The sequence below is a fragment of the Schistocerca nitens genome, chromosome 1 (genome assembly GCF_023898315.1).
Source record: "Schistocerca nitens isolate TAMUIC-IGC-003100 chromosome 1, iqSchNite1.1, whole genome shotgun sequence".
Lineage (NCBI taxonomy): Eukaryota > Metazoa > Arthropoda > Insecta > Orthoptera > Acrididae > Schistocerca > Schistocerca nitens.
In genome coordinates, this window is record NC_064614.1 from 460,597,545 (window position 1) to 460,614,211 (window position 16,667).

Below are 16,667 nucleotides of genomic sequence, written 5' to 3' on the forward strand. Positions count from 1 at the left end.
AGTGTTAGTACAGAGTCTGTGTGAACCTCAACCAGTTCTGCTTTGATTTGTGGGGAGTCCAATCCTTCAAATGAAAATTTTTAATAATAATATGAAACTCTGTTTTCTCCATTTTCAATCACAGCCTACTCACTTACCAATTCAGACCGTTGTCAACAATCAACTGTGCGCTGTTCCTAGTTGAAATTCTTTATACGATCCTTGGAATAATCAAGCTTAGCAACCAGGAAGGTGCAACATAAATGTTTCATTGTCTCATGGAAATTTACTAGACGTATCAAACCATTCTCGTATGTGCCTCTGTGAGAAATATCTTTTTGCGAAATACTCGACAGCAAGACACTGCATTAGTACTGAGTGACAAGTAGTGAAAGTAACCTCTGATCCCTGTCGATGGGATCCTTTTTACGACCAATGTTCGTACATCGTGTTATATGGTTGCAACTGATACACCATTCCTTGTACATATGTTGGACAGTCCGCACTGATAAACCAAAGTAACCGCCTCGCGGCCACACAGCCGAACGTCTCGGTCATAGTTCATTTCGGTGGAGCTTAGTGGCACCATGTGTCCTCTTTCAACAACATGAGGCTGGGACAAGAGTGTTACCCTCTACCCCCCCCCCCCCCCCCCACCGGCCCTATACTGGTTGAAAATCATCGCTTCTGGACACTGTGCTCAGGACACAACGTCGATGGAGGGTCTGAACCATGCCATATTGGCGTGTACCAAGTAAACGACCACACCGGCGGTCTTGTACAAAAAATTGACTGCGAGCGGCTATTCCCTCCCTACAAGTGCACTTTACTTCACCGTTTCAATGTACATAGCTATTATTTTCTCGCGAACTGTTTGAAAGACGTCGGTATGCAGCTTTGACCTATCAATTGTGTGGATCTTGTCCTCCCATGGACGCAGCCCGTTTCGAAAACTGGGACATCTGTTTGTGTTTTCATTTAGCATTAAGAACTTATCTTTGTAAACGACTCCATTGTGCAGCTTTTAATTATAGGTTGCTGCGGATGTCATTCTCCTCTGGAACTGGCCCGGTTCAAACCTTGGGTCGAAAATTGTGTTTATTAATTTATATAACGAACTTTTATGTTTGTACTTCACACTCTTATCATTCTTCTATTGTGAAAGTTGCACTAATGTTAACTTGGCACTGTAGTAACTGCTGTTGGCTGTTTGGTGTTCGCATTTTCGCGTATTTATTTTACATTGAGAGCTCATTTTTCTGAATCGAACGCCTTTCATTTCTCCACTGCGGAAATTGCAGTTGTGTTAATGCGGTACTTTTGTAATTACTGTTGGCTGTATGATCTTTTGTGCCCAATGAAAAAATAAATAAATAAAATACAACCGTCTTCCAAACACACACACACACACACACACACACCACCTCACAGCCGTGCTATAAGTGACGGTAGAGGGCCACATGCCACCTTAGCATCAGTTCCACATCAACAGTGGCCCAGAGTGGGCAGTGTACTTTCAGAAGTGGAATCCAAAAGAGCATATATAATTTTTGAACCAGCAGCCATTATGATTTAAGACACAAAGAACTTCCAGACACTGGCTGCGAGCGGGCATTGGCTGAAATGAAGGGGAAAGTTGAAAATCTGTGTTGGCCGAGATTCGTACCCGGGTTCCCTGGTTATTAGGCAGATCATCTGACCACTGAGCCAGCCAGACACAACGGTCATTGTAACTGAATGGGCTACCCTAGCACGCCTCCCGTGGGACCCAAATTCTCATCTTATCAACACATTACTAATGTAGCGCCCCTTGCCCGTTAACCTCACTGCTCGCAGCATTTCGTCGACTCCCGTAAGAGTTCGAGCCTGGTGTGCATTCGCACTGAAGAGATTATTGGCCGTCGTCGCTTTAATCAAATAAAATTAGGGCGAGACGACCAGTGATTTCTTCAGTGCGAATGCACACCAGACTCGAACTCTTACGGGTTTCGGCGAAATGCAGCGAGCAGTGACGTTAATGGGCAGGGGGCGCTACGTTAGTGGAGTGTGGATGAGAGTTTGGGCCTGACGGGAGAAATGCTACGATAGTCCGTGCAGTTGCAATGACCACTGTGTTGAGATGGCGTACTGGTCAGAGCATCTGCCTAGTAAGCGGGAGACCTGGGTTCGAATCCCGGTTCTGCAACAGTTTCACTTAAAGCAGTGCCCACTCCTCCGGGTCTTGATTGATATTTTGTCTGGTAAGATTGTTCACTTGTTCATGGTTACTTTACCGAGGAAGTTGTTGGTATTTGATCACGGTGAATACTTTCGGTGGATGCTTCACAAAGTACTGTGAGACTATTCACACACGAAGAAAGTGCTGTACGCGTCTTATAAATGAAGTCCAATATATAGTGCAGTGGCCGGCTGTGCGCATTGTCTGCTGGTCGCGGCAGGGAGCGGTAGCGCCCAGCAGGGGTTGTCCGGTTGTCCAGGGTCGCCGCCAGCACGTCCAGCGCTTCCGCCGCCCCACCCACGTAATGAAGTGGCGCTTCGGCAGCCCCTACCTGCACCGCATCGCCAGACAAAGGCTGCAATTAATGGCGGGGCCGCGCCGTAAACCTCCAGCAGCTCCGGGGAGCCTGCGAGTAAGACATCCCCACCGAGGGGCCGTAAAGCAGAACTGTGGACACTACAAGACGACCGCGGCAGCAGGCAGAGCTTAACGACGATGCTGGTAATTTCCCTTAATGAACGCCACGAACAAACCACTGTCAACTTTACACTGCCATAATTGTAATTATATAGGCAATTTGTTGTTGTTGTTGCTGTAGTCTTCAGTCCGAAGACTGGTTTGATGCAGCTGTGCATGCTTCTCTATTTTGTGCAAGCTTCTTCATCCCCGAATAACTACTGCAACCAACATCCTTCTGAATCTGCTTACGGTATTCATCTCTTGGCTCCCTCTACGCTTTTACCTCCAACCCGTCCTTGCGATACTAAATTGGCGATTTCTTGATCTCTCAGAATGTGTCCTATCAACTGATCTCTTCTCCTACTTACGTGATTGGCTATCCATGACGTTATGCTGGAGACGGTGGGCGGGGATTCAAGTATTTAATTAGCAGCTGGCGTCCTTCACGTTGCAGTACACCACCAGCCACAAGCAAGAGGGTTGCCATGCGCCACCGCTTCCGGCAGACATCTATGGTATATCAGCGTTATTTACTGTTTTATCAATACACGAATTCGTCCTTTATACGTTTATAAAGATTCTTGTGCACTGTAGGTCTGAAGGTGATCTTATAATAAGATCGAAACTTGTCACCACATCAAAAAATTTATTCCATCAAATGAGAGTGTCTGCACGTTCCAACACTACAGGAGTCACAGCTGTGTGCGGGCGGCCGGCACGTTGGAGACCGGACAGGTTTCCGCGACATTGTTGCGATGATGACAGACGCCTCGCCCAACGACTCACCGTGCTTTTGTTCACTGCCAGGTCACCGTAGGCATTTTGCAAGCTCCTATGACTATCCGACATGCTTCCAGTTTATTTACAATAATTATAGATCGCTGTTTCCTGTAATAAGAACTATGTTCTTCAAAATGTTCATTGTCCATGTGTCACATACATACGTGGCTACACTCCAGGCAAATAACTTCAGAGAAGACTTTCTAACACTTAAATCCATAGTCGATGTTAACAAATTTCTCTTCCTCAACAACGCTTTTCTTGCCATTGCCAGTCTATATTTTATATCCTACCTACTTTGGACGTCATCAGTTATTTTGCTGCCCATACAGCAAGACTCATGTACAACTTTAAGTGTCTCGTTTTCTAACCTAATTCCGGCCAGCATCATCCGAGTAATCCATCTACATTCCATTATCCTTGTTTTGCTGTTGCTGTTCATCTTATATCGTACTTTCAAGACCCTCACCATTGCGTTCACCTTTTATTCCAAGTTCTTTGCTGTCTCTGGTAGAATCACAATGTCATAGGCAAACTTCGAGGGTTTTATTTATTCTCCCTGAACTTTAATTCCTACTTCAAATTTTTCTTTGATTTTCTTTACTGCTGGCTCAATGTACGGATTAAATAAATTCGGGGATAGGCTACAAGGCTCAGTCCCTTCCCGATCACTGCTTCCCTTCCATGCCCCTCGACTCAACTGCCGTCTGGTTTCTGTACAATTTCAAAATAGCCTTTCGCTCCTTGTATTTGGCCCCTGCCACCTTCAGAATTTCAAAGAGAGTATTCCAGTATACATTGTCAAAAGCTTTCTCTTTAAGTCTACTAATGCTATAAACGTAGGCAACCTAAGGGCAGTTTTACTCTTGAAGGACCAATTAATATTTTTCGTTCGCCAATAGTTTTGGTCGTAGTGCACGAAGAAACCTGAAAAACGAATGGCACGTAGGTTATCTTTCATTCAGAGTAACTCCTTCGGCTGGATTGATAATGGCAAATTGCTTGCCAATGGGGGAATGCAGGTACACCTAGTCGAATTTTGTTGGATGCGAATCAAGTTCAGAACAGCAACTGCAAAAACGATTGACTTTACTCTTTTTCACTTTGTCTCTGTCTTTATTTTTATTTAGCAGGCACCTTCACACACTTCCAGTCAGAGTATGACAGAGTTTTTGGAGACTTATAATCAAACAACCAGAAGAGCTAGTTAACATTCAATGAGACTAAGTAATTGCGGGAAGTGGCAGCTAAGGCTAGTCCAAGTTAGTAGTTGTAATTTGTGAGATTACGGACATACTGTATCATCGGACTTTAAGAAGAATATCACTCACACCATCCAGAGGACAGAAATGGCGGATAACTACGAGAACTATCGCGCAATAGGCTTGTATCAAACTGGTGTCAAGAATAGTATATAAAAGCACAGATAAGAAAATTGAGAATCTATTAGATGAATTCACTTTGGCGTTTGTAAAGATAAAGGCAGCGGAGACGCACTTTTGAGGTTGATAATGGAGGCAAGACTTAAGGAAAAAATCAAGACTTTTCCTTTGGTATACAAAAACTATTAGATAGCGTAAAATAGTGCAACATGCTTTAATTCCATAGAGAGATAAAGCTGCTGAGAAACGGGGAGGTATAAAATTCGTACAAGAACCATGAGGGGATGATAAGAATGGAACACCTAGAGAAAAATGCTTGCATTAAAAAAAAGTGTAAGGCAGGAATAAAGTGCTTTTCCTGTACCTTTCAGTCTATATATCCAAGAGAGATTAAAGGAACTAAAAGAAAGGTTCAGAAATTGTATTAAAATTAGGGCTGATAAGACTCGGTGGATAAATTTCTGACGCTGTACTTCTGGTGTACAATATTGGAAGGTAATGAATCATGGAGTATGGGAAACCAGAAAAAGAACAGAAGTGTGAAGCGTCTGAGATGTTGTGGTTCCTGCTGGCTACTGAAAATTAACTGGACCAACAACATAAGGGAAAGAGGAGGTTTTCTGCGGAGTCGGGGAGGAAAGAAATATATGGAAGACATTGACAAGAAGAAGGTGTGAGATGATAGTGCATCAGGAAATAACATGAAAGGTACCAGAGGAAACCACAGGACACAAAAACTGTAGGGGAAGAGGACGATTAGAAAATATACAACAAATTACTGAGGACGTTCAGTGTGTGATTTGTGCATTGGAATACCGATGAAGAAAAAAATATAACAAAAAACGATATTTCCAAGAATCCTAACAACTGGATTTGTGCGTAGCATTAGTGTGCTTTTTTTCGCTGCATAATAATTAGAGCTGTCACAGTTTCCTAGCTTAATGAGAAGTCAGATGTGTTTGTAACAGTAAAATATTCTTATTCCAGATTATGTCCTTGCCACCTGTCTCGGTACACCTATATAAGAACAAGTAAATATTCCACCTGGTGCCTTTAGGGAAGTCCGAAGTTCAAGATGACTTATTTGTTTTGAAAGAGAGAAATGCTCTCTTCAACACGCAATTGTCAGTTCAAGATTTTAAATTCAAATAAATGACTTGTTTTCAACAAGTGAAGCTTTAAAAATTCTACATTTCACAGGAAGTTTGAATAAGTGAATAAGTGGAAAATGTTAATGCAGAATTTGTAACTGAACTGGATACTACTGTTTTAATCAGATCCACTAGAAATGAAGTTAGAAAGACTGTGGTTTAAACTCTCGTGGATAAAGAGGTTGTCAAACATTATAATGAAATCACCTGTGACTTTGTTAACGGGACTATGCCTCAATTCCTCTGAAGATACTTAGGTATACCTCGGGACATCTCAAACTGTGATTGTTCGTGCTGCCCTTCTCTGTATCCGTTCAATGTCCCCTCTTAGTTTATATGGCATGGGTTGTATACACTTGGTAAATCTTGTAGAATGTGTCGCAAACATGTTTTATAAGCAATGTCTGTTGTAGAGTGGCTGAATTTTCCCTAGTCCCTGTCAAAGAACCAAAGTCTGCAACAGCTTTACCTACTACTGATCGTACATGATGTTTTCATTTCATGTCCTCGCATATTTTTCCATCCAGGGGTTTTGTGACGGTCTCAGTTTTACATTTTTGAATATTTAAATCATGTTACTGATCGTTGCACCTATTTTAAATATAATTATAATCTGATCTGGCATTTGTACATATTCTTCAGCTAGCACTTCATTTGCATGAGGCGTGTCTGTAAAATAATAGGAATAATACTGTCACAGATTAAGTCGCATGCGCCAAAGATGAACCACAAATAGCAGTGAAGCGTGAAGCCCTCTCAGCCAAATGCGGCATCTTTGATATCTTTAGACAAATCAGTGCGGCTTGGCGTTTGTTTGTGCAAGAGTTGTTATTTTGTTTTGACGAAAAAATAATGTGCAATAACAGACCAATGAATTGTCGTGAAACTTGAAAAAATTGCAACTGAAACCAATTTTTTACTAAAAGAAATATGTGACGGAGACTGTTTATCACGTAAGCGAGTTTTTGAGTGGTTCAAGCTTTTCCAAGATGGCCAAGAAGACGATGAGGATGACTCACACCCGCAACGCTCTTTAACGTCAAAAATGGATGGAAATGTGCAGGAAGTAGGTGATCTGATTCTCTTTGATCGTTGGTTGAGTATTCGATCGACTGCTGAAACTGTAGGTATTGACAGAGAATGCGTAACGCAAATTTTACGCGAAACTGATGCCGAAAATGCTCACGATCGAAAAACAAGAAAGAAAGCACTTCGTGAAAATGTTTGTAATGACACTTTTAATGCCACTAAAATTATCCTAATTTTTTGGAAAGAGTGATAACATGTGACGAATCTTGATTTATCATTTATGATACAGAAGCGAAATGCCAGTCTATGCAAGGGAACGGCGCAACTTCACCGACACCGAAAAAAGCCCGAATGAGCAAATCAAGATGTAAATCTATGGTGATATTTTTTTCGATATCCATGGAACTGTGCATCTTTAATGAGTTCCTGAAGGTCAGATTATTAATCAACATTACTACCTTGACGCTCTTGCTCAACTAATAAGGTAACAAGAAAAAAAAGACCCGAAATGTGGAGAAGGAAGTCATGGGTTTTCCTCAAAAAAAAAAAAAAAAAAAAAAAAAGCTCCGGCTCATATCGCATTGTTAGTTAAGAGGTTTCTAGCGAAGTACAGCATCATAGTGTTAGACAATCACCTTATTCGCCTGACCTAGCACCATGTGACTCATCTATCTCCCAAGGTCAAATCTGCATTAAAAGGAACAAAATTTCTGCTCGTTGAAGCAGTGATAGAAAAAGTGGGACGTGTCATCAAGGATCTCACAGAGGAGGACTTCCAGCATTTTTTTTCCATCAGTGGAAAATTCACATGGAACTCTGTGGGTATAGACGAGGAGAATATATTGGGGGTGACAAACATAGCCACATCATCTGCAAGAAGTCTGAGGTTACTATTAGTATGTGTCCTAGACCATTAATATAAAACACGAATAGCTTGTGTCCCTACACACTGCCCTTTTCGCAGTAGGAATGTTCTGCTGGATTAGGTCTCGCACTGCTGTGGACGTTCTTCACGTTACTTTGATATGACCGACAAACGTCGCCATTTTACTGCATACCTTATGGCCCCATCCATAATAGAGCCACGGTAATGACTAAAGCTCTTACAATGACGAAATTTCTGGAGACGCTGTTTGACTGAACTCCACCATTTGAGTAAAATAGTAGGTAACCATTCATACCACATATTCTTTTGCGGCTTATAAATGAATTCCCTTTAAATAATGCCACGGAAATACATAATCGTAGTATTTGAAAAAAGAAGATTACTGCAGAAGTGAGCAGGAACATCTCAAGCCGAAAATGAGTTGCTCATTTTAGTTCTGAAATAGTCAGTTTTCATTACGAAAGTCCTAACAGTCATAATGAACAGTCAGGTTAAGTTAAGCCTGTAAAACTGTGCGGTATAATTTACTGCTGCTCCGTACGAAGGGAGCTATAAATTTCTTGCTTTGTTCGCGGCGTTACGGAGGAAGAGTATAGTCTATACAGCCGTCCCCCTTCCTCCCTCGCCCTCTCTCCCGTCTGCCAAGAGTTCTGGCCTATAACGTGACCTGGAAGAGCACAGCGCTTAGAGAGTCTTTTGTGAGCGTCGCTATCACGACAGACTTTGATCATTAGTAAAAAATATGTGGGAGGGACTGCGTTAGGATGGAAGTTCTGGTCCTCGGCTTGTTCACATCCACGATATTGGCTTACTGGGTTCCTTATACCCGCATAAATTCCGAACAAAACGGTCTTCCTGCAGGAGTTCTGCTTCTTCACCAACTTCGCTGCGTTATCGGCAGGACTTAATTTATTCGTACTTGCTCAGATATCGAATAACAGACCCACTACCAACACATTTACGTTCTGTCTAGCAGAAAATTTCTGTCCGCATTGCTCCCTTTTCTGAATCGAGCTTCTTTAAGAGAATATCGCAATTGTTAAATGTTAGTGTGACGAAAACAATGAATGTATCTGTGAAATATCTAATTTTTTACTCTGTAAAAGTAAAATTCTACGTTGAATTGGAGCAGAGGGTTTCAGTACGATGCATTGTCTCATTAGTGAGATCGGGCTGTAATCTACGTACATACCTGAGCATGCACAGTGCTATAAACTGAGATTTTCTATGTGCTCAGTGCTCATAATAGCATTGACACGTTTCTCATTCGACATATGATGACACAAACCTTGTAACGTAAGAAATACATCTAGTTCTGTTTTCCTGGCAGTCTAGAATTTATTGGTTGGATACCTATTTTTCTCTATATCTGGTCCATCGGAAAAGTAACACTAATGGAATGGAAAAAAAGTGATATCAGAGCAGCCATCCTAAAATATGTTGAGCGCTTATAGAAAAATCAAATACCAACATTTCATAAAACTCGTGTTAGGCGGGGTTGTGGTAGTGTATCACCATTCCTGTTTATTTTACATACCGGAGAATCAGTACTGGAGGTAAAGGAAAAGCTGAGGTAGTAGAAATATCAACTGGAAACAGAGTTTTGAAACTTTGCGATCAGATCTTCATTTTAATATTGGCATGTCAACTCTTCCGTTCTGGTTGAAGTAAAAAATACCTAATAAGAACCTGCAAGAAGTATTTACCGGTCCTCATCAAAAAAGGACAACTAAAACTCTCAGAAAAGTGATATAAAACAACGAAATGGAACTCAGAAAACATTAGATACGGAAAAGTTAATGACAAAAAGTGACATAATTTTGATGTATAATAATCAGAACCAAAGAATAGCTGAAAGGAGGCACTGATACATAATATCTTTCTGTATAAAAATATGTTCTAGAAGTGTATCGAACTATGCAGTGCACGGAAGAGAATATGCGAGTGGCACATGAAGAGCTGGCCAACTGAAAAGGGATAGATAGAAAATATGCAATGTACGTGGATGTAACGAATAGATATTAAACAGAACAGGTTAAGCAATATGTCTATGTCAATACATAACAGTAAAAGTCCGTGTTCTGTGATCTGTAGGAACAACTAATTTAGCAATATAGACGGCAGCAGAAGAGACCAATTATACATAGTGAGAAAAGTTGCATTTAAAATATAGCTCGGTAGTTTATGGGAGTTGGGTGTGAGAGTTTACGAAAAAAATGTTCGACGAAAGAGAGAAATAAATGTAGGATGCTACATCAAACTATTAGGAAGATTGATGAGCTTATACATCCGTGTATATGTCGTTTAGTTTCCGTAGATGTTTAACGTTAACTGATAAACTACTTAGAAGGGAATGGACTCCACAGATGAAATCAGCATATAAATAGTGATATGAAGAAATGTTAGATAGAAAATGTAATTTACGTGATTGTACTTAATTAAATTTTATTGATAGGTTGCATGTTGTGTACTCTGGATTAATTTATAGAGTCCACATAAAAAACCTAATATACTATTGCTCACTTTCAATTCAGTCGATTCTTTCGCTTCAGTTTCGCTGTTGACAGGCACGTTGCAAATAGTCTGTAATATCGACAGGCAAGATAAATCCGTAGTTTGGCAAGAGTATAACTTTTCGTATTTTTTTCTGTCTTCCGTCATTTCTTAGTTCCTTTCATGAAGTATAACCTTTCATTTTTATTTTACAACCATTCTGAAATTCGTGAAGCTGACTGTTCCGACTCTTGAAGAAAAGTTCTAGCCTGCCACTCAGAGTGTATTTCTGACTTTCATTTTCCAGCTTTAATAGACAAGTGAGTCACATTCTAGGCTGATCTTAGTGTTAGAGATCTCCATCATTACCCAGAAGTCCCAGTGAAATGCCTGATGATTATTAGTTGGAAAAACTAGTCGGCTTCTGACACTGTTCTTCATAAACAAAGCAGATTTTGTTTGTCATTACTTCATTTCTTTTCCTGTGTCTGGTGGGGATGGACTCCGACCAGTGCAGGTTTCCGCTGTCCAGCCTAATTGACTTTTATGTTTTGTCACGGTGGTACCCACAGACCGTATTTAAAAAAATACTAGTGAATATCTCTTTATGACAACCGTTTTCAGCTGTCGGATCGTCATCAGGTATCATAAGACATTTACTAACATCTTACATTGTGATGCAAAAACTGTGACGTATAATAGCATAAAACCCATCGTAAGTCACAGCTGTCAATTAGTAATATACCGGATGTTGCAGAAGTAAGGACAGAATTTTTGTGGGATGATAGTGTGGGTATAGGCAATCATTTTAAGTATACGAACATGAGGTGTGTGACTCATTGTTAGTGCGCTAGACAACGGTATATCTCTTCTTGGAATGATTTTCTTCCATTAATTATTGTTTAAAAAGCGCTAAAAGACTTCATGGTTCACCTCCAAGAGCTGATAATAAATATGTCTTTATTATAACAGGTCTTCAATCCCCAATCTTCATCAGTAAGTAGCAATAAAAGTAGTAAAATACCGGGTGTTTCAGAAATATGTACAGAATCATTGTACATTGTCATTACTGCAGTCAACACTCGAAGCGTGAGCCATTGGCTTGATGGCATAACTCAACCTGTCGAAGCACGTAATGGTGGACATTGGGTAACGTTTCATTGTCTTGATCTTGGACGTCCCCTGCAGCAACAGTAATTCGAGCTACTAGGTCTTCCACAGTGTTCACGGGTGTTTGATATACAAGAGCGTCCCATCCTGCTTGAAGAACATTCGTTTTCTGTTTTGAAGCGACATATCTTCGGGGAGACCGGGAAGTACGTGTTCAAGCAAAGTGCGATAAACGCGACCGGTTAGACTGTGTGGAAGAATTTAAGGCCCCAGTACTTGGTTATGAATAATTTTAGCCCAAATATTAATTGAAAATGGTGGACCGTCGTACCTCGAGGATTTTCGCTTAACCGTACATGGGAGCTGCGACTCTTGAGCATTCCTTTGCGGCTGAAAGTCGATTCATCAGTCTTCCGAACAATGTTTGCGAAGTCGGGACTCACCATTCTCTGCTGCAAAAACCATACGGCAAAGTCGTCCCGAATTGGAAAATCAGTGGGTAGAAGGTCCTGTACCTCACACAGCCTGTAGGGACGCAAATGATAATCACGCAGAGTTCTCCAAACACTACTAACACTAGCATTTAGAGCATGAGATACGGAGCGTACGCTATCTGAAGGATTGCTATCGAATATTTGTAGCACGCATTCCTCGAAACCAGGATGGCGTACACTCCGTGTCGATGTAGAGCGTGAAAATCTCCCTCTGACGTCCCTCTTTTACGGAGACGACGATCAACAGCGGCAAATGCTCTCTGATTTCGTATTCGTCTGTTTGGATAACGTTCTGCGTGCACGCGCCGTGCTCCCTCCATAATTCTTGCTGCACCAAAGGCCAGTTGCATGTCCGCGAGTTCATTCCACGTGAAACGTTCCTTATCCTACTCATGATAACACAGAGCAAACAATCTTTTTACATTTGCAAGTGCATACCATTGTTCCATAACACACTCCCTTATCTTTGGTACAATACTTGATTAAAATGGTGCAAATGGCTCTGAGCACTATGGGACTTAACATCTCAGGTCATCAGTCCCCTAGAACTTAGAACTACTTAAACCTAACTAACCTAAGAACATCACACACATCCATGCCTGAGGCAGGATTCGAACCTGCGACCGTAGCGGTCGCGCGGTTCCAGACTGGAGCGCCTAGAACCGCTCGGCCACCAGCGGCCGGCACAATACTTGATTACGAATTACGTTGACGTGGAAGCGAAGTACATAAACGACAACTCACTTCGAGTACACACCACCGAATGAGGACAAAGGTAACTATTAGAGAGATTCCTCGTCAGGGTGCGGGTACCAATGAAAACAAATGACACTAGACATCCAAACTTATGGATACGCACCGCCGGTTGTCGCACCACCACGCGGACCTATGACTTTTTGAGATCGCCTACAGTCGTAAATATGTTCATATGATTAAAATGATATCCTATATCCAACCTATATTCCCACAAAAATTATGAACTTGTTTCTGAAACATTCTGTATTTTACTACTTTTATTGCTACTTACTGATGAAGATTGGGGATTGAAGTCCTGTTATAATAAAGACATGTTTATTATCAGCTCTTGGAGGTGAACCATGAAGTCTTTTAGCGATTTTTATGCAATAATTAATGGAAGGAAATCATTCCAAGAAGAGATACAATATGCACATGGTAGTAGACATTAGAGGATATTTAAAAGGCGTTTGATACCAATACAGCAGTAGCGGAAAAAACGCAAAGTTTTGGAATATTAGAACTAGAAAAAATTCAACATTGCTTGACTAACCAAAGTTAAACCATTACAGTTTTGCCCAGCGTTGATGGCATGTAAATACACAATGAATTCATCAAATCTGCCATTGAGGTTACATCTTTTGTACCACAACATGCTGCAAGAGGAGAAATCTAGTAACCTTTAAGGCCAGGGAATTAGATGATATGGTTATCCACCCTAACAGAGTGCGTTGTCGCACCATCCCACCAACTTTTACTTGGTACAACTTCTTGTTGCTCATGGTTTCATTGTTTCATCATCAGAAATAAACTTGCTATAAACTATACTCAATAATATCCCGATATTTGATAATATTTTTGAAACACTTTTGTATGAAAAGCGTCAAATTGTGCTTTTTGAATACGGAAAGAAAATGCTATTGAATCGAAGCATACGGAAGGTTTCAAAGAAGGTGCAACGGAAGTTATAAAATTTGGACATACTAATCCCATGTGAAATTACAGTCACGTCTTCATTTTCGAAAAGAGTTACGATCTGTGGTACGATTGTATGATGTTTAGGGCGTTGATGAGATGTATTCGCTTTGCTGCCTGCGTAGTAATAGTGTGTTTGTTCACATAATCTAAAGAGTACCAGGTGTTCTGTCAGACATTCACAGACTGTTCATAAATTCACTGGTCGTTTTTTTTTGTCTTCATTTGTTGGCAGGACGATATGTAAAAGCTCCTTTTTTATTCCACTTGTTGCAGTACCTGTATTTGTAGCTGTGAAGGTTGGAAATATAAATGACCTGCTTCTTGCTACCTAGAAATGGTGCGTTTCGTTGAGACAAACGCTTGAAGGACGAATTGCAGTGGATGACATGTACTGGTATCTAGAATTGATCGCTTGTTTTTCAAAGCGGATTTAGTTCTTTAAAAGTCGCTAATACGCATTTTTATATTTTCATCGTGTGTTTTGATGGAATCAAACCTGCCTGGAATCGATCTCTAATTCCCTCTGAGCTTTTTCCACACTTCTGTTGTTTTTGTAAAACTCTCTTATGACGTAGCCTCGGTGATACCCAGACTCGTTGAGCAGCAAACGGCGAATCTGTCTATCAGTTGCCACCCTATTGGGCGGTGGTACGAGATACACTACATTTTGTGTCGTTCTGTATCTGTTCTTGTATATACGAGGGGCGTTCAATAAGTAATGCAATACATTTTTTCTCGGCCAGTATCGATTGAAAAATGTGGAATTTATTGTGGGACATCGTGGAATACTCCTGCTTCAGCCCCTACAGTTTCACGATGTTCCGATTGGTGGCGGTTCTATACATATCGCTATACACAAGGAGGTGCGTTCCAAGCAGAGACCTCTGGTTTTCCGCGAAAACAAAATGGCAGGGTTCCTTTTGGCGAAAAGTCAGAGCATCGCTGATATTTATTCGCTCTTGCAGAATGTCCACGGATGCCAGACAGTGAACAAAAGCACGGTGAGTTGTTGGGCGAGGCGTCTGTCGTCATCGCAACAAGGACGAGCAAACTAGTTCGGTTTGCCCAGTGCCGGCATGTCGCATACATCTGTGACTCCTGCAACGTTTCAACGTGCGGACACTTTCATTCGAGGCGACAGACGGATTACAATCAGACACCTCGCTGCATGGCTGGACGTCTCTGTTGGTAGTGTTGACACATTCGTCTACCACTCAAGCATGAATGCCCGCTGGGTTACGTGCCGTCTAACAAAAGATCATAAAGAGCAACGAAGGACCATCTCTGCGAAATTTATTGCACTTTACGAGGCTGATCGTGTCAATTTTTTGTCGAACATCGTCACAGGCGATGAATTTCGAATCGGAAACAAAACTGCAATTCATCGAGTGGCGCCTCACTGACTATCATCGGAAGAAAAAGTTAGAAGTCGCATCCTCAGCCGCTTAAGTCATGGCGACGGTCTTCAGGGACTGAGGGGGGTTATTCTGTGTGATGTGCAATGATCAGCTTTGGGATGTATTGTGGTAACCTCAGGAAATTGAGGAAACGGCTTCAGCGTGCTCATTGCTACAAAAATGCAAATGAACTTCTCCTTCTCCGTGAAAACGTTAAGACCCATCACAAGCCTGGACACCCGAGAGGAACTCACAAAACTTTATTGGACTGTTCTTCTTCACTCATCCTACAGTCCGAATCTCAAACGTTTGGACTTCCAGCTGTTGACCCAGTGAATGGTTCAAATGGCTCTGAGCACTAGGAGACTCAACATGTAAGGTCATCAATCCCCTAGAACTAAGAACTACTTAAACCTAACTAACCTAAGGACATCACACACATCCACGCCCGAGGCACGATGCGAACCTGAAACCGTAGCGGTCGCGCGGTTCCAAACTGAAGCGCCTAGAACCGCTCGGCCACACCGGCCGGCGACCCAGTCAAGGATGTACTCCGTGGGAAACTGTAAATGGACGTTGGAGAAGTTGCTGATGCAGAATGACCTTGGCTCGAACGTCGATCAGTAGACATACTGGCCCTTCCAGTAAACTGGCGTAAGGCCGAGCGTTGAAAAATTGGGTTTTGTAACCAAAAGAGTGAGTAATAATATAGTTTACATTGAAATCCTGAGTAAAACCAACCTGTTTTTGTAAGAAAAATGTGTTAAATTACTCATTGAACGCCCTTCGCTGATTTGTTGGATGGATTTCAGAAATGTGTTGTGGACGTGTAAAGGAAATAGCATATAAGACCAGATTTGTTGTTGCATTGCTTGGAGTGCTTATCAAGTAGTCACGATAAAAGACATCGGGTGAATTCAGGAACGCACTGCTAGGATCGCAACAGGATGTCATAGCCCATACCAAACGCTAACAGAAATGGTCGGCAAAATTAAATGGAAATACTTGTAAGAAAGACGGCATAGTTCTCGCGAAACCTTATTCAGTAAATTTAGAGACTATTTGTGCGAAGAAGGTTGTGCGACCATTATGCTGTCACCATCGTATTTCTTGCATAACGATCATGAGAATGAGATAAGACACAGCAGTGTGCGTACGGAGGCATACAGACAGTCATCGTTCCCTCGCTGTGTACGGGAATGAAATAGGAAGGAGAACTGATATTACTGGCACATTATAATCTGCGACATGTACAATGGCTTGCGAAGTATTTGTGTAGACATGGGAGTAGAATGCAGTTAAGTGGAAATCATAACTTTCATTAGCGGGGTGAACTGGAAATGATGGAATACGGGAACGTCCAAAGTTGTAAGAAATTAAATTCTGAGAAGGGTAAAAGAAGGATGGGTTTAAGTAGTTTTGCAGACGGCGACGGTGCGTTTTTCTCAAGCCGCGAGGAGTCCAATTGCAGTTTGTCAGCGCTATGTGCCCCAGTAGTCGTTGAGAAAGAACAATGAGCGCCGTAAGCTGCACGGGTGGGACATAAGTAAGGCTGGCGGCCACTTTCCACGAAACC

At 41.6% G+C, this 16,667-nt stretch overlaps 1 protein-coding gene across 1 annotated transcript in view; it reads left to right on the top strand.

Annotated features, from left to right (window-relative positions):
- The first annotated feature begins 2,501 nt into the window (after positions 1 to 2,501).
- Positions 2,502 to 16,667, top strand: part of LOC126253668 (transmembrane protein 132E) — a 415,203-nt gene continuing 401,037 nt past the window's right edge. The window contains exon 1 of the mRNA XM_049955226.1: positions 2,502 to 2,609. Coding sequence (XP_049811183.1) covers positions 2,502 to 2,609 — 108 coding nt within the window. The remainder of the gene's footprint in view (positions 2,610 to 16,667) is intronic.